This window comes from Ctenocephalides felis, unplaced genomic scaffold (genome assembly GCF_003426905.1).
Source record: "Ctenocephalides felis isolate EL2017-DRISC unplaced genomic scaffold, ASM342690v1 CF-g0.4_SCAFFOLD_01886, whole genome shotgun sequence".
NCBI lineage: Eukaryota > Metazoa > Arthropoda > Insecta > Siphonaptera > Pulicidae > Ctenocephalides > Ctenocephalides felis.
Window position 1 is genome coordinate 27,077,521 of NW_020538040.1, and position 25,205 is coordinate 27,102,725.

The 25,205-nt window shown below is 29.2% G+C and overlaps 1 protein-coding gene across 1 annotated transcript in view; it reads left to right on the forward strand.

Annotated features, from left to right (window-relative positions):
• LOC113374800 (segmentation protein Runt-like) overlaps nt 1-25,205 on the forward strand; it is a 105,292-nt gene that overhangs the window by 57,007 nt on the left and 23,080 nt on the right. Inside the window, exon 3 of the mRNA XM_026614766.1 lies at nt 8,937-9,153. Coding sequence (XP_026470551.1) covers nt 8,937-9,153 — 217 coding nt within the window. The remainder of the gene's footprint in view (nt 1-8,936; nt 9,154-25,205) is intronic.

The window sequence follows — 25,205 nt, forward strand, 5'->3', positions numbered from 1 at the left end:
GAAAATTGAAAGGGGAATGAGGTTCCTGAACGCAAATTGTTAACCCATATCCTACTGTCTAATTTTCTCAACTCCCATCAATTTTTGTCACTATAACGACTAACTAAGTTTTATATAAAACTTATTCAGTCGCTTGTAATTAAACACTTTAGAAGTCCATGTGCTTCTATAAGGTGCCCATAGGACAATCCATATAAAGGTATATATAGTTCGAAGAAACTTGCTCACATTGGCGGTGAAGCGTCGACGCCGCACGGAGCGAGCGAATCCTCGAGGAATCTTATTGGTCCGTCGTTGGATTCTAACCAGACCTCCGAATTAGATACAGAACACAGCGCGACCGCAGAAACTACACACACCCGCGAATTTCGGGCGCCTGTGTTGGAGCGTATGTCTTATATACATCGTGACTTATACTTAACGAGCGGCGAACGGGACGACGTTCGTGTGACTACAAGTGACCCTAAATCGACGGAGAGCTAGGTGCTAAGACAGGATTATATAAAATCATTGATATCAATAGTATCTTCATTCATTCATATAAGCCCAAAACAACAACAAAAACTACAATAAACGCATTATTCATAACAATAAACTAGTGGTGCATGGAATCTAGCCTTAAGGCAATTTGCTGGAACTTCTTGTACCAAATATTATTATTTTTTTAAAAACGATTAACATTTTTGAAAAAGAATGATTTCAAAAAATTTAGATTTTTGAGAAACTAGGAATTTGACAAAAATTACTTTGAAAAAAAAAAATTTTTTTTGAAAAAAAAATGTCTTTATTTTGACATATTTCGGAAATTCTGAACTTTTTTTCAAAGCAATCGTACTGCTTTCACTGCATAAAGACGAAATATCGAAGCGCGTAAGCGCCGCGTCACCGTCTAACGCGTAAACATTGGTACGGAACCCATAGGAATGTAAACAAAATTTATACTTATTGTTAAAATCTTCATAAAATATCTGATAATTTGATGTGCATATGTCTAATGTTTATTTTTGACCGTCAAATGGCTCATTTTTTACGTTTTTCTTCGTATCTCCGAAGTCGTTGCACCTGCCTTTCTAAAAATTTGAACAGTACTTTATTTAGTTAATATAAATAAAATGTAAAGATATATAAAAATTTTCATTTTCGATTTTTTTGCAATTACTATAACTTGCCCTACAGGAAGTTAACTAGTGGTGCATGGCATCGTGGTTTAAGACAAATTGCTTATTCTTTCCGTATCATGAATGAAATGTTTTTTGAAATTTGGAAAGAAAACTTTAAAAAATAGGTTTTTGGTAATTTTGAACACAAAGACTTTTGAAGATTTTTAATTTTTTTTTTATATTTTGAAATTACTCGACACTCGCTTGACTGCTATGTAGCCGTAGTAGCTATTTTGGAGATCAAATAGAAATGTAAACAAAATATGTATTTATTATTATAATTTTTTTTAAATTTTATTGGCCTCGCTTTTATGAAGCAGTTAGTCACCTACAGCATTTCACTTTTATATTCCATATTATTTTTTAATTTAGTTTGTTACTTTTACTTCTAAATTAAAATAATTCTAATTCGTTTTACATTATCTTAATTTTGCTCATTCTTCTATCTTCTGGATCCATCTTCTTCAGTTTCCTACTAATGCTATTGCGTCTTCTTCTAATTATGTCAAAATTTTAGCTAGATACTGTTTTTTAATTTTTTATACATTTTCTATATTTCACATGTATTTATTATTAAAATCCATAAAATATCTGATAAAATGATGTTCCCATGTCTGATGATCATGACCGCCAAATGGCAATTTTTTATTTGGAGAGTTTTGTAAAGTGGTGCTGGAGGCGAATGGGTGGCAGATAAGGTATCAAATGAAGTGGTGAGAAAAGTAGTCGAAGAAGAAATTCTATTAATAGAAAACTGCATCGGACCCATGTTGCAAAAGAAATGCCTTCCACACTCGTCGAAGGTAAAATAGGACTAAAAGAACCGGTAAGAAGAAGAATGCAAATAATTAAGGACTTACACGAGAAGAGAAAATACAGGAAACTAAAAGCCAAAACACAAAAACAAGTAGCATAAAAGCAGAAGTATGGAAAGGAGAATGTATAAAAGTATATAAAAAAGTATATTGCGTTAACGAAATGCCAATGAGAATAATAAACAAAGAAGGAAAAAGAAATCATTGATTACACCATCGACCTGCCTTCGTGCAGACTACGATTTATTAGTATTATCGATTTGGAAATAAATAATACTAATACAGTACATTTGTTATTTATTAGAAACTAAATATCATTTTGCTATAAATATCGCTTGAAGTTGAAAACCCGGATTATAAAGTAATTTACTAATGAGTTGGCAAATCCTCATGAAAATTGTTGCATCATGCATAGCACCATTTGATTGATATAGGAAAAATTAATAGTTTTGCAAAAACTGCATAGATATTTTTCAATTAGTTGTGAAAATATTATTTAGTATTATTTAATCATAGACTTATCATTTTATCTTTGTATTACATTTATTCTCATTGAGTGACATTTTGTTATTGAATTTTTATTATTTTTGCAAATTTATTTATTTGCCAACGTAAAATATAACATATTGACTTTATACTTTTCATTTTTTTAAAAATGACGGTGATTTAGAGAAATTGATTTTATACCAAAATAATCGCTGCCAGTTTTTAAGTTGTAATCTAACCGATCGCTCCACCGTATGGCTGCTGTCATGGTTTTCGCGATTTTATAAAATATATATATATATATATATATATATATATATATATATATATATTAGAGTGGTCTTTAAAATGGTCATTTTCGAATTTCCTTGCTCCCAGGGGCTCAAGTGGTTCCAAATTGATAAAAAACAATTCTCTGAATATTAACGTTTAGATAGAGCGCAATTCAATCAAACTTCGTATGGAAAGAGCATGGAAAATTTTTTGAAAATTTAAAAAAAATGTTTTAGGTATAACTTAGCGTCAAATGAATGAGTTTTATTCATTCATTCGTTTGCTAAATTACATCTAAAAAACATTTTTAAAATTTTTGAAAATTTTTCCATGCTATTTTCATACAAAACTTTAATTGAATTTTGCTCTATCTAAACGTTAATATTAAGAGCTAAAACTTTCAGAGAATTGTTTTTTATCTATTTGGAACCATTTGAGCCCCTGGGAGCAAGAAAATTCGAATATGACCATTTTAAGGACCACCCTAATATATATATATATATATATATATATATATATATATATATATATATAGAATTTTATCATATTTAGTACCTCCACAAATAAAATTTTAATAAAATGAATGTTTTTTCTTTATTGATATTTGCAGTTGCATTTGGTTTTTGAAATTTCAATTGCATTGTATTAGTTTTAATGCCAGTTTTTATAATTTTAATATAAATATTTTATTTATAATATAATTTATGAAGTATTTCAATTGAGGAATGAACTTTAACATCAGATACGTTTGAAGTATCAAGTTCTTGGCTGTAATGATATTTTAATATTTCAAATAAGTTATTTCCGATATTGAAACTATACTGAATTGTAACAAATATATACATTTTTTTGTAAAACACTAAGCTCACGCTAAGTATAATATTTTGACGGATATAAATTAGGATTCTATGTGTTTACGTTAATATCGGATAATAATAATCCATTGAAAACGTGAGCTAGCTCTTCGACCACAGTCGGTGTCTGTGTCAGAGAGTTTCCACGTGCTCCGCTGCTGCCGCCGCCGCCGCCGCCGGCCGCCCGCCACCCACCGGCGGAGCCGCAAAGCCACGCCTACCGCACTATGTGTACGGCAAAACCGCATTGCCGTAGCGCTCGCTCGCTCGCGCTGGCGGTTTCAAACTAGCGCTTTACTCATACTCAAGCTCAGGCAGCGCCGGTACGGGCGCAGACACCGCAAGTGTTGAGTCTTCTCTTTCGCAGACGTCGCGACGTGATGTAAGATACCTATGCTCGCTCCTACCACCCGGCTGTCTTTGTCGTGCTTGTTATAAGTTGTAGGTTCGTATTTGCTCTTTTCGTGCATCGCTTCTGTCTTTATCAGACTACCTCAATGATGATGTTGTCTTGTTTTAGCAATTACCGAAAGACACCAAAGTCAACACGGTCTTGCTCTAACTTGTATTGTTTTCGATGTTTTCTCGCTTATGTCTGTTGGGATCCCTAAAATCCTGTTGTCCTGTTCGCCACGTGCGCGCGAGTCTGCTAATGATAATGACAAAGACAGCATGTACAGTGCCAGAGAAAGAGATGCTATCTCCGTGGCGGTCTAATGAGTGCAATACACAACTGTGCGGACGTAATGAACGAGACAAAGACAAAACCATTGAAAATTAGCAGCTATAATGAGTGGGAAAGAGGTAGCGTTACAGAGTTGCGGTTTTTAGGAAATTCACTACATTATATCCTTCTCTGTTTAACACACTGTATTATATTTTCATGTAATGAGTTCGAGCGTGGTAAGGGTTAAGCGAGTCTGTGTATCTGTGCATATGTGCTTTGGTCCGTTGTATAGTAAAATCGTGTTACGGTAAATATAGTAAATATAGCGATAAAATTGCACATAACGTAGATTTTGCTTAAGTGAGCGTGGCTATGGGATTTGCCTGTGTGCAATTCTACGGTAAACTCTAAATGTATTATAATTGTGCATATCCACATTTTACGGTGTATGTTATACACACTGAAAGTTTTTCGCGTGTGTAGAACTTCGCATATTTTGAACGTGTATGTAAATAATAATCATTTCCATGCGCTTTTGTTCGAGTATTGGTGCCCGTGCGTATGTATGATGCGGTTTTAAAGGGTTACCATGTGTTGGTGTTACTTTTGATTATATAAAGACATGTGCAGGCGGGGGGAGACGAACCCGCTTGCGCTAGTGTGCGCGTGCGAGGGTGTACGTGCATTTGGTTACATGTGCGCACGAAGTATATGTTATGAGTCTGTGTATGTATGTTTTAGCGGTTTTGGAGCAACCATTTGAGAGTACACACGTCGTTTGTATGCCAGAGTGCTCTAATACCGCTATACCGTGAGGTGCAGAGAAGTACGCGTTTTCTCCGCCAATGCCAGGCTTAAGCGAAAACCTACACGAAAGTGTTAGAAAAAAACATTCAGTTTTTTATTCGTCCTCGTAAGCAACAAATAGACGAACAAACGTCCGTAAGCCAAACGTGTTAATTTAGGACTAAGTTTAAAATCGAACTAATCGTGACGGCGCGAAAAACAGAAACGTGGATCCGCGGAAAAACGTGGCCGAACGACATCGCGGAGTGACGCGGTATTTTTTTAAAAAACAAAACCTCGCTGAATATGCGCGATTTTTCCACACACGCATGGAAATTGTGCCTGTGTGCTCATATGGTACGGAAAGTGTTTGAATATACAAGTGCGTGCGTATACGTGTAAAGAATTTTTTTTCGTTCATTTTTATTTTTATTTGTGTGGTGGTGCAAAAAAACAACAACAACGCGCATGTTGTTTGACTGACGCATCGATAGGCCGGTGAAAAATATATGGTACTTACGTGTGTGAAAGTTCATATGTAAAAGTAAACGTGCATAAAAACGGAATGTGCTCATGTGTATGTGAAAAAATGTGAAAAATCGTGAATGAAGAATAACCCACATGAAAGTTACAACGAGAGAAATCGTCACGTGAATTTAGTCGGCATGATATTTGCGAACACATTGGTTAACGAGGATTTCAATTGAAATCAAATGCTAAAGTATTGTATTTGAAATACTGACTGATATTTAGAAAAATAAAAAATCATTGTTTCTAAGCAATGGCAATAGATGTTTTCGACAAAGTATTAAAAAGAATAGAGTTTTTGAAAAAGCAGAGTTTAAATTGTACTAGAAAAACTTAACCTTCAAGAAATAATCCGTATTACTAAATTGTATAGAAATATTCACATTTGAACTGTTGATCATCAATTAAAATTATTAAACTTAGAAAAGAATTTACTTGTAAAGAATATAATTAGTTATTGTTTCTATATAAATATCAATTAAAATCTGTTGGTTGTTTAACCTTTTCGTTATGATATTTTACTAATTATAATTATTTATTGACATTTCAAATTCAAGAAAAGTGATTAAAATAGTACTTGTAAATATAAACTATAAATTAAGAATAGCAAACAATATAAACAAATGGTGTGATTGGAAACAAATTAAAATAATCTATCGTCATTTTTCATAAAAACCAATATTTATTGCCAAAAGATATACACTAAAATGATATGTCGATTCATATAGTACTCATACAAAAATTAGTTTAAATTAATCCAATCCATAAAATGCATTTAACATCATCAAGTACCAACAACTCTGGCATAATATCATCTACTACCACACCATCTTCAGCAAACGACGCCACGAATCTATCCATAAGTCCTACGTCTGGAAGACATTTACTAGAGACCGGTAGTCTTTTGAACCAAAATCAACAAGTTAGAAGTGGTGTCACCAATCACCATCCAATTGTTGTCCCTGGAAGTCAGAGATCAATTTCCAATAGATCAGTAAATCAGAATTCTACAAATTTGGGAAGAGGCATCAACAGCAACGTGTTGAGCGACACCACAAATATTAGAGAAGTGACAGACCCTACCGCCACAGGCGGTGGTACTGCCCCCAATTCTGCAAGTTCCAACGCCTTGACAGAAGCTTACGGTAAAATGACAGCTGACATTCTTGCAGAAAGGGCTCTTGGAGATTTCTTAAGCGAACATCCAGGGGAGCTAGTAAAGACTGGCAGTCCACAATTTGTGAGTTCTGACTACAAAATCATATTTTTCTCTTTCAATTTTATCTGAAATTAATACAAAAATTAAAACTTTAATTTTATGGGCAAAAAATTTTACACTGGTACCTTATTAATTATTTTTATCGATATTTCAAAATATTCAAATTTATAATAAATTAACTCATTACAATATCAATAATCTTAATTTTTTATAATTTCTATTTACACTACACGTGTTTTTAGTTTTCAAATTATTCTAAAAGTTTAATCATTTAGATATTAATTTATAATTTGATATTATAATAATTATAATTAGTTTTCAATATATTTTTTCATTTTAAAGAAAGTTATTTCTTAATTAATTTATATCTTACGAAATTGCAAGAAATTCTAAGCAACTATGTTCTTTGAAAAAATGCATTTATTATAGATTAATTACAAAAAAAAATAATTTGTTTTTTGTTCATAAATAATTACAGATATAGCATTTTATCAGAGTTATCATTTTTTAAGATAACAAATGACATGATATATTTTATAATAAATTAAAAATATGAAATTATATTTATAATGAAATGCTAGAATATAAATATTAATTAAAAAATAGTGAAGTGTTCAAAGTTACCATTCTAACGACGAAAAAAATTATTAGAATATTAGCAAAATAATTTGTCAAATTAATTTACGTAAATTATATAACTTTATTAAAATTGAATTTTTAGTGTTGAATATAATTATTAAAATGATACTAATGTAATTAAAATTACTTAAAACAGCTCAACTTATATCGAGATTATTATAATTATGATAGATAATAATAAACTTCAATTGATATTCTTTTGATACGGATGTTCAATTAGCTGTTATAAATAAGTAAACTTTTCTACGTTAATTTAAGATCACATCAAGTCAGTACTGTGTCTGACTTAAAACGATATAATATTTTGCAATTAATAACATTTAATCAAAGTACTGAATAGAACATAGTCACATATATCCAAATGTAATAAACAGAATTGGTTATAGCAAATATATTGCGCTTTGGTGTTATAATATTTTCATTGTTAACAAAATATTTGAAACAACTCTATAAAAACAATGTGTCAGTTGTAGAAAAGTTGCAATTTCCCGAAATCCTGAAACAATTTGGTTGATTCAAATTTATTTAATGATATTTGTGAATTTTTAAAATTCCGATAAAACATAACTGACTTTTGTCAGAAATTAATTACTTAATTTATGATTCCCAACTGATCTTGTATCTTGTACTGCTCAAAACACATAAATGAATCATGTTACACTGCTAATTATGGGAAAAACACTAACAATAAGATATTTTTTATAAAAAACAGTGAGTGTTACAATTAAATAACTGACGCATCACGATTTTTGCGAAAACGTTGTCGTTTCTCTTATTTTTTCCAACGATTTTTGAACGTATCAAAAGTTTGAATAAATTTGGTGCAAGCATTTTACAAAAAAAATGTCGACTAAGTCAAAATTTGCATTCACATTCTTAAGAAGCTTCTCAAAGATAATATTGAAAACCCTTAGCTTCACCTTGTATATATGAACAAAATTGTTGAATCACTTATTGGAGTGATTATCTAACTATGGATATAACATTTATCACAATAATTTATATGTGTGTTTGAAAGATATAAGAATGATATAAGCCAAATAGCTCATAGAATTGTACTGTATTTTGATTGCTATTGAAAATAAAATAGGAAAAATAATAAAAAATAAAATAAAAGCACATACTCATATTCATACTTTTGAACGTCAGAAATATAAACTTTTATCTTGAGATACTAATAAAAATATAAATATATAAATAATAAAATATAAATACAAATCAATAAGTAAAGTCGAAATAGTTATTCTACCTAATTATAAGTATGAGAAATTGTTTATTGGATTTTTATTTATTCATTCACATTTAAATGGTTTTATAATATAAATGCATATTGAAATATATCTGTCGATAGTTTATTCTTATAACTTCTGATGGTTAGATCAAGCTTGTGAGCTACTATTAGATTCAGATGCCAATAAATTTTTTAACATAACGTATTAAATCTTTTAGTAATTTTTGTATCTTTTACATTTTTTATAATATATTATTTTTCTTTAACTTTATTTTCAGGTATGCACAGTGTTACCTGCACATTGGCGTTCGAACAAGACGTTGCCCGCCTCGTTCCGTGTGGTGTCCCTTGGCGACGTCACTGACGGAACCTTAGTTACCCTTCGTGCCGGAAACGATGAAAATTTCTGCGCGGAGTTAAGAAATTGCACCGCGGTTATGAAGAATCAGGTTGCTAAATTCAACGACTTACGATTTGTCGGAAGAAGCGGACGAGGTATGTACAAGGAATAATTGTTATTCTGTAAATTTCTGGATTGTGCGTTTTTTTCTTAATATTGATCTTTTATTAAGGCACTTCGTGATACAAGTAATCTAAAATGTATAAAGTCAACTCATACTCAATTTTACCAGTTTTTACCAAGTTTAGAGAATTCTCTAGAGTTTTGGCTTTTCTAGACTATTAGACTATTATCTTCTATTCAGGACTTTTCAAGATATCTGCATCTGAAAAATCTGCATGATTTTTCCAATTGTCCGTATTGTAGTTTCCGCGATAGTAACCTTAAGATAAGAATTCGATGATTGAAATATAATAATTTATATAGATTTTAGTTTCATCATTCAACCTATTTTCTTCGATAAAATGCATAAATTATTATAACATCTAAAATGTATCATTTAGATTCTAAACGAAACTTTTATAGTTCTAAAAGATAAATTATATAAAAAGTAACACATATTACTTTGTACGGTCTCGTATACATATCAAGGCTTTTTAACAAATAAAATATATAAAACACCTCAGTTATATTTTATATTTTTTCATTATAATTACTATTTAGGATAATAATCGATAAAATACATGTTTTATTTAACTTTCCTGGTACTTGTCGAATGATTTTTTTACGAAACACATTCACATGAGATATTTCCGTTGCTTAAATGTAAGGAATTGATGTATTATTATATTATCAAATTTTTCATGGTTATAATTCCAAATGTTGATCTAGATTTAATTTAAACATTAACATTACAATAGATTTCTTCCAAATGTCTTCTCTTCTCAAAGGGGGGCGATACATGTAACACGAAAAAAAAAATCGAATTTTTTTTTTTCATAAATCGTTACAATCATATCTCAAAAATATGCCTGTAAATATTCAAAACAAAATTATCATTATTTATACAATAAAAACTCATTTAAGTGCCACGCCTCAACTCTTATCTGTTCTATGTGTCAAAACTTTAAACGCGTTTTTCTCAAAACGACATTTTTGAAATTTGCGGGCGGGATAACTCAAAAAGTTCTCAACCGATTCCAATGAAATTTTGCACACATCTACTTTACAGTAATAGCTTCTAGTTAAACCTCAAACATTCCAAAAAAAATTTCAAAAATTAACCCTTTTACCAAAAAAAACCATTGAAAAAAAGGTGAAAAATCGAACTTTTTTTTCTGAGGTGTGCCAATTTGCGATTTTGTGACTTTTTTAAATTTTTTTTGGTTTAACTAGAAGATATATGTTTTATGAACACGTACAAACTAATTTTTTTGATTTCAAATCACCGCACGAAAAGTGAGAACGCCCGCAAATTGATGGCGTTTTCCGAGAGGGTCTTGGCAGATTTATTTTTACGGCAGCCATTTAAAAAAAAAAAAATTAAAAAAATTTTTTTTTTGTGTATTTTAATATATAATAAATAACCCTAAAAAAGTTCAAAAAGATTCAGTCATTCCTTTCTAGTTTAAAAAGTCCTCAAAAAATGGTAAAAATTAAGGCGATTACATGTATCGCCCCCCTTAAAAAATAAGTTTTCTAAGATAATAAAACTTAAATTTTATTTTCTTACACATCATTTATTGTCTAATGAGTGTTTATTTGGCATCTAAAAATTAAATATAAAAATATGAGAATTTTCAAAAAGTTTAATCTTATTCTCTTGAGGTATATCTAATAAAAAAAAGGGTTTGAGCCTAGCTTAATTTTTTCTCTATCAAATGAACTTTAGCAAAAATCGTTTTTTTATTTCAATACGATTATGTTAATATCATTTATGTATCATTTAATATTCTTTATTTATACTGCTTAATAATATATTATAAAATATTAACTTAATAATTTAGAAATGATAATTTTTAAATTAAATTTAAATGATAAAATCAAACTTTATGTATTCGTGAATAAAAATATATCATCTTTAACTCATTTAAATAAGTTTTTTTGTCGAAAAATTAAAGCATTGAATTAATATAAAATGATAATAAATGGTTAGTTTCCATCTTTGCTAATGTACATTATTTCATATTAGTATAATAATAATAAATGGTAATCTGTCCGATGGCAGGCCCATAATGTAAGAGCACCACACATCAATGATTTTCTTTTTCTTCATTTTTATTATTTCCATTACTATAAATCACTTTTTTGTACAATTTTAAGCATGTTCCTTCCCAAACTTCTGCTTTCATGCTTTCTGGTTTTGTGCTTTGGCATTCAGTTCCCTGCATTTTCTTTTTTTGCGTAAGTCATCAATCGTCTGAATTTTTCTTCTTACCAATCCTTTTGGTTCTCCTATTAACATTTATGATAATAATATCCTCATATTAGTATATATGATAAATATTTTGATTCAAGTATTTTCAATTAACACAAAATTGTTTTTGATTAACACTATTAAATTACCACCAGTAGAAAGTTTCGCTTTAATCAACATACCATTTATGGCTGATAACAAATTTCAAATATTAGTTAAAATTAACTGATCCTAATAATTAATTCCAAACTGATTATGTAAATTCATACCATAAAATAACGTATATTTTCAAATCCCGACTTGTTATTATCAGCTAATCATTATAACCAACAAGTAAATTATTTCGTCGAGATAAGTAGCAAGCATCGAAATCTCCCGTTTTCGCCGAAGACATTTTTCCGAAGCAACAAGTGTCAAAACGGCACCACTTATCGCAAACATTCTTCCCTCTTCTTATGCAAACAATTTGGGGATTCGCTTTCTTACTTTCTTACATTCTTACGGTCCCACAGAAGCGCGAAAGAGTCGAAGTCCTTCCGAGAAAAAGATGGCACGTTGGAGGGTGGAATGTTTACTCACGAACGTCTTGGGGCATGTAACAAGTGTCAGTAATAATACTTGCACCCCTTCTTATTTCCCTGCGAGAAAGAAAAAGATAAGAAATTTTGGGGCGAAAGGGACGCCGTTCTGTAAATAAGGTTTAACAAGTGTCAAATTATTCCTTTAAGGAAGCGTTTAGCGTTTTCGGTAAGGAAGATTTGTGACATTTCGCTGATACCGAAAACACGTGGTCGCTTTTCGAGAGGTTTTGTAATAGGGGATCTAATATTGTTTGTATTATATTGTTCAAATATATGAAAATTCAGATTATTTTACAAATGTTATTTTTTGGGTCATTCATTGCTACACATAATAATGAATTTAATAATAAGCATATTTATGAAGTAAAATTAAAAACATGTAATTTTATATAATCTATACCTAAAGTGGAGCTAGGGGTTGGTTGTGACAGTTTGTTTTTAAATTAATATATTTTAAGATCCACTGATTATATTTCTACGAAATAAAGATGTTAAGTTGCTGTAACTATTACTCTCCCGAATCAAATATAAACTAGCTGTAAGTGGAATTCTGTCTTAAGGCAATTAGGGCATCGTGCCTTAAGGCAAATTGCTGGAACTTCCCGTACCAAAAATTATTATTTTTTTTTAAAACGATTAACATTTTTGAAAAAAAATTACTTTGAAAAAATAAGATTTTTGAGAAACTATAAATTGTACAAAAAATTATTTTTTTTTGAAAAAAAAAAAATTAAAAAAAAATTTTTTTTAAAAAAAATTTGTTTTTTTTGAAAAAAAATTTTTTTTTCTTTATTTTGACATATTGTGGAAGATCTGAACTTTTTTTTCAAAGCAATCGTACTGCTTTAACTACATAGGGACAAAATATAAAGCGCGTAAGCGCCGCGTCGCTGTCTAACGCATAAGCATTGGTACGGAACCGATAGGAATGTTAACAAAATGTATACTTATTGTTAAAATCTCTATAAAATGTCTGATAATTTGATGTGCATATGTCTAATGATCATTTTTGACCGCCAAATGGCTCATTTTTTTACTTTTTCCTCTATATCTCCGAAACCGCTGGACCTACCTTCATGAAAGTTGTATCGATTCTTCATCTTGTCAATACAAATAAAATATTTTTTGAATTATTAAAATCGGACGCTCCGTTCTCTTAAAAACTGAGTTACCGTTTTCGGAACTTTTTGCCCCGTATCTTCGGAACGGTCTGACCTGCCTTTGCCAAAAACTAATCAGCACGTCTCCTTATCAATACGGATCGAATGTTTTTTGAATTATTCAAATCGGTTGATCCGTGTTCCCGAAATCGTCGACGAAAATTTGTATCCGCACATACATACACACACATACATACATACACACACACATACACACACACATACACACACACACACACACACATACATCCATTTTTTCTAAGGTATGCCAAAATGTTCAGAAACCTCTGAAACGTAAAGATATATAAAAATTTTCATTTTCGATTTTTTTGCGATTACTATAACTTGCCCTACGGGAAGTTAATAATCCCACGAATGTTGTTCATTATTTTACAATTAATCAAATTCTAGATAAAATGTTGTGTTACAATTTATCTCAATTAGTTGTAAGTAACATCTGCCGGAGCAAGTAGAAACGACAAAAAACAACTATAACGAATAATTTATCTTTTACTCATTTCCAAGAAAGTTGACTTGTTTCTAAATAATTCTTAACATAAACTACAATTAATGTAATCATACAAATGCAAGATATACTGTCACCTGTAATTCACATTTGCCCACATCTTTCAAACTATGCATTATATCCAATCTTCTTTACTTGAATCTGTATATAAGTTTTGTTTGTTACATCTATCTCCAAAGTTTTATTTCAACTAAACCCAGGTGTGATTTTTGTACGTGAATTAAGATAACTAACAAGTAATTTAGCAATAACAAAAATTGTTACACATTATCAAACATTGATGAATTCGAAACGAAATAAGGTATATAAAATTCAAAACTAGTATATAATAATAACGAAAGCCGAAATTTTATGATAGATCAGTTTTATATTACCTGTTAAAAAAGACTGACCTGCACAGTTATGTTTATTACATGATGACAATATTTCAATATCGTTGTAGATCCTATCGAAAATTTTCGTTACTAGTTACCTATTACCAATATTACAGTAGCAACTCTACATTATGCTAGTCAATACGTCTTCCTATCCTCTAAATAAATATTTTTTTTTGCTATTTGGGTTGATTCAGTTTTTATGCACAGCAATTTTTTGTGGTATAGAATCTAAACTAACTATATTTGTTGCTTTATGTAATTATGTATGAGTGTGGAACGTACTTTTATTAATCAAACATCATCGCAGCAGTACATTTATTTCATAACCCATGTAGCTCAATTCGTGTACAAAAAAAATTATGAAAGCATACTGAATAACTAGATTTGATAATAATAAAATTGCTATATATACGGAATTTATTCATTTTTAAATTTACTCAATTAGTTCAATTAATTTTTTTTTTCAGAAATTTATGTTTTTTCTCTTTAAAACGAAAAGCATTTAAATGTGTAATAGCCTAATTACTCAATAAAGATTTTCTGTGTTCAATTTTCAAAAACAAATATATTAATATCATTTATATTCATAATAATTATTTATAAAATATTTTATACGTGTTATATACTTTATAATATTAATTTAATGAACTTCTAGTGTCTTGTAAATTTATTCTGGCACAGACATCGATCCTTTATTTTTTTTTTTTTTATTTTTTTTTCAAATTAGTTTTATTACAAGATGATTCGTATGAAGACTTGCACAATATTGCCTGAATCCAATTATCGTATGTATTTTTAATTGGAACGCTATTTGGTTTGGGCGTAAAAATATCTTACAATTAATATAAGAATTTTCATTATAAATTTTACATTTCATTAGGATTAGCATATATAACATACTATACATTAGACTAAAAACGGATTAAATTCTATGAAATATTATATAAGAATAGTTCTTAAAAACTATATTCATTTTTTTTGCAAGTCAACTTTTTTCTGACTACTTTTACTACCTTTACAATTAGTAGGTTACCTTTAAAATATAATCGATGTTGATTATTTATATAGTTTTCGTTGTATAGTCTAAATATGCTGTCTTATCAAACATAAATATTGCTCTCTTATTAAATATATTATAGCAATTAGAACTACAGATTTATCTAAATAAGGAAATAATATTGGCCTTTGTATTACATATAGTGCGCAATTTGTGCGGAACCTATGTCCAACCAACCCTTCAGGTCGCGTTGATCAAATTATAGCCTCGTAATGTAAATACTTTATTTTTCAAAGAATTAGTTTTAATAATTAATTGTAAATAAATAATTTTATTCTTAAAGTATGCGAGATAAATTTTTGTATGTGCTGTATAATTCTAACTTTCCTAGTGTTTAATTATTGCCTAATCTTTTTTCTTATATTACACTAAATAAGTTTTTCTTCCTTAAAAGAAAATGTTTAAAATTTGTGAAAAGTCTCGAGTAAAATTTTACTGGAAATGTATCCCTTAATTATCTAAAATTCGTTTCAATTATGTCATATAGCTTTCTTTCTACGTATCATTGTCATCACATGAATACAAGTACATTTATGTATTATTATGGCCGTACTAATTGTCAAATACAAAAAATAGTATTAATTAATATATCTCGAGCGCGCATAATGATGTGGCCGTAGGTGTAATGCATGTAACACCTGCGGGAAATGCGGAACACGTGTGGGAGACAGTTAATTATGTCAACGTGAAATGATTGATACTAATTACAATGTACAGTCGACTCAAGCCGGCAATTAATTTAACCATAAAATAGTTACCGTAATAAAAAATAATGCAAAATTTATAAAACGTTTCTTTCTTATGTTTTATAAACTTATTAAAATACTTCATTCAAAACGAATTTGATCCTAATTTCTAATAATTACTCTATACCTGTTCTAATTTTCTATGAAGATAGTTCATAGTATGCAAATTCTTGAAAACTACTAAAGTGAATTACACTACGCATACAGAAAAACTATATTTTCAATAATAACACCTATTGAAAATATAGTTTTATTTTAATAAAAAAATATCGGAAGTGGCAAATAAGGTTCTTGATGTGTCAAATTAAGTAATACATATAGTCAAAATAAAAACGCTTCCTTCAAATACTCGTATACTAAATTTATTTTTATGTTGATTGATTTGCGATCCAGAGGCAAGAGATTTTATTTTTACATATTTTCACACAAATGGCGGATATATAGAGATGGTGGGAGAAGAACACCATTACCAACACTACTAATAATAATGGCGGGACATTTGAATTACAAATATATATATATATATATATATATATATATACATATATATATATATATATATATATATATATATATATAACATTACATTTAACATCATAACATGTCATTACATAAAAAATGTGACAAACAATTTTGTCCAACATATATAAAAAAAATGTTGCGATGAATCTATATTTAAGTTTTGTTATAACCAAAATATTAAAACTACCGCAACACAATTTCGATAACAACTGAAATATTTTATATTGAAATAGTTATCAGAAAATAAACATTATAAACAATAATAAAATTAATAAAAATATAAATTGAATTAATATACGAAACCCGCGAAAAAATATTATTAGAAAATAAAATTGAAATCTTTGATATGTTTGAGAATATATATGAGAGTTGTGCAAAATTTTGCAATAATTGGAATATCTAAGGTATTTTTTTTTAAATTTTGAATAATATAAATATTTTGAGAAATTACAAACTGTACTTGAAATTTTATAATTATAGGCAATGCTAATTAGCCAGTCGGCTTTTCCTAAAATTATAAAATTTCAAGTACAGTTTGTGAAGTCGTTAGTTGAAAAAAATCAAAAGAAAAATTCAATTAAGATAATCTTCAATTTTTACAAAATTTTACAAAAAGGTTTTTTATAAATTAAAAAAAAATAGAATTTTTTGTGGGAACTGAAAGAATTAATTTTTTTGACTGATTTGAAAATTATTTATTCGAAATATTTATTTGTCAAAAACAATTGTTTCGTCAACACAAGTAAAATGTTTTTGAATCATTAAAATCAGATGCTTCAAACTCGTAAAAACTGCTATTTTTAGCACATTTAGCGTATATCCGAAACGGCTGAATCTGTCTATGCCAAAAACTAATCACGTCTTCTGATCAGTTGAATTTGTCGATTTTTTTTTGACGATTACAATAACTTACTCTACGGGAAGTTAAAAATAATATAAAGATTAAAGGCAATTATATAATCCAAAATATTAAAATATTTTTGATATCAATTAGTTTAATATGTATCTATTACTTACACATTCTTGATCGGCAAATCGACAGGTATTATTATTTGCATCGAACTCTACGTAAAATGGCAACTGTGAATCTTACAAACATTTTGTAAATGCTCATATATTAGTGCGGAAACCAAATTTAGAAGTGTATACTTATTATTAAAATTTGCACCTCCATTTTAAGAAAATAAATTTGTAGGATTCTATACTGCAAGCAGGCGGCGCCTGTTCTTCTTATGAACTTTCATCTAACTACATTTTAATGACTTTCATGAACAATATAAAGCGATATTGTTAAACAGAAGATGCCGCACAGGAAAAAATATTTTTAACTCCCTTTTTAGTTCTAAATATGCCTGTTAAAGATGATTAAAGATGTAAGCGCTTTTAAGCATAATGTTTGTGTCATGCGTTCATGTTCATGTGGACGCATATTTTTATCGCTCGTAAAGTTATCTTCAGAATTTATACGGTGTAGGCGTCTTTTGATGTCTGCACTTTTAGTATTTTGGTTGGGATCATTTTTAAAGACGCACGTACAGCATACGTACTACTATATTATTAAAATGATTTGAAGATCAAATCTATTGAAGTACTTGGTAAAGAAAAATCCAGCGAGATATTTTAACCTTAATGGATTTGGAGATCAAATCCATTGAAGTACTTGGTAAAGAAAAATCCAGCGAGATATTTTAACCTCATATTCCTAAAATAAGTATAATAAATTAGTAAATTGTAAAGTAGAGCACTACCTTATTCCATGTAACATCATTGTTTTACTATCAATAGAATTTTCAATCAAAGTGCATTTTAGTTGACATCTATTTGTGGTGGTTATATTTCACTTTTTTCAATGTTAACTTTATTAAATTATATACAATTAATGAGCGTATATGATACTAGGGTAGGACAGGGCACAAAGGTACAATTTGATTTAACTATCGAACTATGTTCAGTAAAATCCTCAGTTAATTTCTAATCACAGCGAAGCAGCAAACAGATTCAATGTCTTATTTTTAAATTCGTATTTTACTAAATAATACGTTATTTAACCAATGCAAAATATAACGTTGATTTGGTATTTTATCAGAAACATTCATCAGCATAGTGGACATAATAATTTATTTAATTTATCTTTTCTAGGAGTACATTTTTACCTTAATTTACTTTTTTCATTGCTTATACTTTGCCAGGGTAAACGTTCAGTTGGTCCTTTTTTCCTCACGCTCATGTAAGTTTTTATAGAGTTTATATATTAAAAACTGCTAAATTTAACTTCAAAATAACAATACATCTTATAACACAAATAACGTATATTTGAAAATTATATTGAGGTCTCATAATCTAAACAACAGTGCTCACAATCAAAACAACGAAAGAAAATACTTTTCTATGGATTTTCAATCATTGTCATTTATCTCCCAATAGCGGTGTCGTAAGAATCAAGGTGATGGCTGGTTATTCATCTTTTTCACTCTACTTTCAAATAATGTAACAAAGTTCCTAACTTTGAGAAATCGCCGGTACACCTTTTCACCTGCGGACCTGACCAAACCTCGCTTTACCCTAAGAATATTTAAATAATAGATCAACAATTTTGAATGATGTACTAGAATATATAAAAACATTTATTTAAAGTTAATATTAAGTTAATAATAACCCTTTCATCGACCGTTGCTTTAATATTTATTACTTAATGATTGAGATTGAGAATTGAGAAAATATAATTGTTGATTTTAAAATATTTTATCATTGATAATGATAGAAAAATCTTTGAATATGTTGTGAACACTTGGAAAGGGTTGAAAAGCTATATATATATACTGGTACAAACTTTAAATTTAGAAAACAAATATTAGGAAATTTTATTTTTCACACTTAAATAGAACTACCCCAACGACTTGTTTTAGGTTTAATAATAAGTACTAATTTCTATCACTGGATGCAGATCTTAGCTTTTTTTCTTTGTTCAATTCTAAGCCATGCAATTGATTTTAAATCTCCTGTAGATAGATGATCAAATAAAATTATTAAAAAAAAAAAGAAAAAAAAATTCACACTTTCTTTTGTACAACTCATATAGAGATCATTCAGTTTTTCTGACAAAACTAATCAGGATGTCGCATATTGTAAATACAATCGTAGAGAGGCGTCCATTAATCACGTGATCGATTTTTTAGGGATTTTTGGACCCTTCTTGGTGATACGTCATGATATTTAGAAATACTCCCCCTCCCCCACCAAACATCACGTGTATTTTTAGTTATGTAAAATTTTTCGAACGAATTTTTCGAATTTACGAAAAAACTTTATTTATTTTTTTTTTTTTTTGAAAATCTAGGTGAAAAATAAATACACGTGATATCTTACTAGACCCCGCCCTTCCCGCGTGATTTTTCGTAAATTTTTGTTAAATCCTCCCTCCCTTTAAAAGTCTCACGTGATTAATGGTTATGATTTATCACGTGCTAATAAGTTTTTTAGCAAATCGTAGAAAATTTTTTTTACTCTGCATATGTTGGTCGAAGTGTGCCAATAAACTAGTAGTTATTGAAATTGCAAGTGATTTTTCATATTAAATACTAGCCTTCCATCTTTGTCGTGACTTCCTTCTCTCGCCATTCATCTCACATTATAAATTTACGCTGCACCAGAAGATTTGTGATGTTTAGATGGCTCAGCAGTAAATTGTTCGCAAGCTAACGATTTTGTTAATATCAGGTAGAAATGCTAATAAAGCATCAATGTAGCGTATTAAAAGCTTAATTTAAACCTGCGAGCTACGTTCTGCCCACATAAGCACACCATTGCGTGTTCGATCCGTTGCGTTCATTATTGACGGTGGCGCGGAGCGACGATTCGATTCCGGACAGTTGGAAATTAATAGACGGGCGGCCGGGAATCGATTGAATATCGAGAATATTTCATTTGTTATAAGGTTCACTTTGCTGTGAAGGTATCTTTTTTGGAGATTCAATCATATTTTTAGGGTAGGCAAAATCATTTGTTTTATATATTATCTAATTTCATATAGGGTAGAGCAGAGTTAAAAGGTCAGCGGGTAAAAACGTCTACCACCGATATATCAAAAACAAGTAAAGCTAACATTTTATTAACAATATTTAAAAGTAGAACAACAAAGATGTTTAATCAGCCATCACTTTGAATCTTACGACGTTGCTATCTGCAGATGTCCAGCAATGTTCAAAAATCCATATTAAAAGTATTTTCGAGAAAATAATTTTATAATAGATTTTTGCACATTGTTGTTTATTTACGAGACCATAAGCATACGTTATTTATTTGTTTTATAAGATGCATTCTTATTTTTAAATTAAACGCACCCATGTATGTCTCAAATTGGTTGGTTCATACAGATTTGAACATGAACACAGTTAAGGAATAAATTGAAAAGTTCAGTTTGAGATACAAGGACAGAATACAGAACCACTCAAACATTATGGCCAAAAATTTAGTAAAGTACCATGGCGTCGAACGGCTCAAAACAAAACTGCCCCTTTTTGAAATCCTTCACTAACATTTGGATACACATTATTCTATTAGCATTATCTACTAATTTACAATATATGTATACAGTTATTATCGTAGGGATTATTTAATTTTTTCACATCTTTTTTTTATTACTTTTATAAGCACACAATCAACATCGAAACGGATCACCACTGGGTGACTATTTTCCTTATGTAATAAACCATAAAAATTACTGAATGTTGTTTATGACGAAACATTGTAATTCATAAAAGTAAACAAAAAAAAATTAAATTAGATTCAACCGTTTTCTATATCATCTCAATTAAATCGCACATGTGGGTGAGATAAAAACTTATGCATTGCAAAGGTATAAACAATAAGCAGAAGTAAATAATTAAGTAAGCTTATTTAAAACAAAAATTGACAAAAGATAAATTATATCAATAATTATTTCAACTCTGCTGATGAATATTTCTGACGAAATACCAGATCAAGGTAAAATACAGAGTGATCTTTCTGAAAAATATGCCCATGAGATTAGATTAATAAGATAGCTGTTATTTCCCAACATTCTTTTGAAATTAAAATAAAACTTTGAATTTGCCTCTTAACAAATTTCAAATTTTAGAAAAATAATAAAAAACATTTCTATAATTAGTAATTGACTAGGAATTTTACTGAACATAGTTTGATAGGTGTTTTTTGGATACGTGTTATGTGTGTGTGAAGCATAAGATTTTTCGATTGAATTTTCAAAAATTCTCATTACGTTCTTATTGGATTTTACCAGAGTCTTATTAGATTCTGGCATTGTTCTTATTAGATTTCAGTTCTGATGATTATTTCTTACGAAATACCAGATCAAGATAAGATGCTGAGTGATTTTTCTGAAAAATGTGCTCATTAGATTTGTATTTTGCACTGATTGATAAAGGTAGCCATTTTGAAAAATGCTTTAAAACTAAAATAAAACTTTGAATCAGTTTGCCTCCTAACAAATATCAAATTTTAAAAAATTTTACTGAACATAATTCGATAACTGTTTGTTGGATACGAATTATGTGTTGTGATGTAGTTCATTTGGTTTAGACAGAATAATTACTGAAAATCAAATAGTTAAATATTATATTATGTATACATGGTTTTATACATTGCACTTAAATTGAATTAAGTATAAATTAAAATTATTCACACTATAGTTCTTAAAAATTCTGCTACTTTCTGGCGCTAAATCTGCTAAATTTGATATTTCTCAATCTCGAAAAATAAGTAAATTCTCAAGACAATAGACTATAGCGTTGAATCAGATAAAATATATATAAAAAAGAAAAAGAAACTATGATTTTAATCGGGTGGCTTCAAAGAAAAATAAAATGTATTAAGAATTACTATTTGATGATTATGTTATATTTCATATTACCAGAAGAACTCTGGTTATTGATTTATATTATTAATTTATTTAGGTGATAATTTTCATATATCAAATGATTGTTTATATTTCAAAATGAAAGTGCATTAACATAACACATATAAAAGCCCATAATTTAATCATGATGCAGTCATACAAAAAAATCACATACGGACGAGAATGAAACTTTTGTTATTCTCATGCATTCGCCATTTGCCCGTTCTTCTAATGTAGTACTTTCATGCCTGTTGGTCATATAATATTTTGAATATATTATAAAAAAGTATTGAAAGTAAAATGTGTATAAAGTAAGCTGGGTACAAAAGTCCAATTTGACTTTGAGCAATTATTTTGTGAAAACCAAACCAATTATCCCATCAAATAACACATATCATACAAACAACTACCTGACGATGTTCAGCGAAACTCCTAGCTAAATCATTATTGTAGAAATGTATTTTTTTTTGCTGTCTTTCAATAATTTGTAACCTAGTCCTTTTTACCCCATAGGCAGGTTGATATGAGACGGCTAGGGAGAAAACAAATCCAATGTACCATTTTAATTTTAAAAAGATTTTACAAAATGATAGCTACATTATTCAACCAATGCAAAATATAAATTCCAAGAAAGCATTTTTACAGAAATAAAGTAAATAACATTGATCTGGTATTTTGTCAGTAATATTTATTGGAACAATTATTTATTTAATTTATCTTTTGTAAAATGGCTTTTTAACTTAATTTTGTTTATTTGATATTTTGTACCTTTGTCAGGGTAAACGTTTAGTTGTTTTTTTTACCCTACCCAAGTGTAAGCTTTGTTAGAGGTTATATAATGAAAAATGTTAAATCTGACTTAAAATTAATAATACATCTTATAAAACAATTAAATAACGTATAAATACTTAAAAATTATATTGAGGTCCCGTAAACTAAACAACAGTGCTCACGACCACAAAACTAACAATAAAAGAAAAAACTTTTGTTATGGATTTTCTAACATTGCCGTTTTCTTTAGCAACTTCGTAAGAATCAATGTGATGGCTGGTTACACATCTTTTACCCTCTACTTGCAAATATTGTTGTTAAAAAATTCTTAACTTTACTGGTTTTTGAAGCTCTTCATCAGTGTAAAGTGTAGTGATTAGACAAATCGCGGTCTCGAAACGATTATGAACTTTCATAAAGTTAGAACAAAAAGAAAGTGCAGTGTGTTTACATACACATCATTAATATTCGTTCCACTCATAGTACGATATTTTATTGATACATGTATATATATATATATATATATATATATATATATATATAACTATATACAATTTAGTGTGTATTTGCAAATGGTATAGATTCAGTTGTATGTTTTCATTCAATTCGCAATCGCTCTGCCACTTGTATGTTACAAGCGCGTTTTATGATCGAGCCAGTAATGCGAGATGCGAATCGGGGAATCGAAGCCTGAATGTCCACTAATACAAGGTCCAGACTTTGTTATATGTCCATTTATTTCGGAACCTACATACGTCAGGTACACTTTCTAAAAGTCATTTGAAAATTTCTGAAAATCATTTGAAATATACATAAATTAGTTGTGAAGAAATAGAAAAATAATATATAATAATAGGGGGGCTAGGGGCTTATTGTAACAGGAGTAAGTAGTAATAAGTCTTTTTCATTACGGTCTTGAATGATATTAAAATATATTTTGTTTCGGTTGAACATGTAAACCGTCCTACATAATATTGTCATAGCTAATGTTTCGCAGAGCAATCCAGTAAACAGAATTGTGTAGGTGTACATTTATAACACGTATCATTACATTTCGATTTGCGTTATTATTATTGACTGATTTTAAATTTTATATGTCTTAATTTGCTTCAAAAAAAATTTAAAATTTGATTTAAAAAACTGTTACAACAAGTTTCAAGCTGCTTTAGACATAAAAGGTTTACACAAGATTCTCACCAGAACCTGATTTCACTCTTTCAGTATCTTATTTGATTCTAACTGGATTCGTATCAGATCCTATATGAATTCTTATTGCATTCTAACTGGATGCTTATTACATTCTAACCAGAGCCCCAATTATTTATATCCTTATTAGATTCTTTGTATCCTTATTACATTATGTTTTTATTATATTCTTACTGCCATCTTTTTAGATTATTATTCGATTTGAAAAATATGTCCGTACTAATTTATCATAACATTCTTCCCAGATCCTTTGTGGATTTTTACCAGAATCTTATTAAGTTTTCACCAGAATCTTACCATTTTTTTCTTAAACCTTTGGACTGATTTAGCAAACTATTCAATGAATTTTAATTTTTTCATTTGTACAATTTGTTCGAAAAATGACATAATTACTAGTTTTCTATTACTCATTATTTGCACGCTCTAAGACTGCAGAAACATGATGATTCATAATTTCAAATTGTAAAGAGAAAAATGTGACAAACATTAAAAAAAATTACAATTATATTTTTTACATTTTTTACGCTCATCTTTTTTTCGAAATCAAATATAATTAAAAGTAAATTTTTATAATTGATTAAACTTTTGTAATTTTTTATTAAAACAAATTTGGGAAGATTTTTGCACATTGGAGGCCACGCGGACCAAACAAATTATAACTCTCTAAAATTATTTTTTTGTATTTTTTGCGTTCTTTCTTTTCGAAATAAAATTTATTTAGTATTTAGTTTTTATGATTTATTTGCTTTTTATTAATTGTGAAATAAAAGATTATTTTTATTAATGTTTGTTCAAGCACGTTGAGGACCCCGGAACCCAGGAGACTGGGTCTTGTATAGCTCCTAAAATAATGGACAGCACTGACTTAGAGCAGGTCCGTGAGCTGAGTTAAACTCGATTCAGGAAAGAATAGTGTGAGAGATTTCCCATTGCCATTTCACACCGCAGTGCC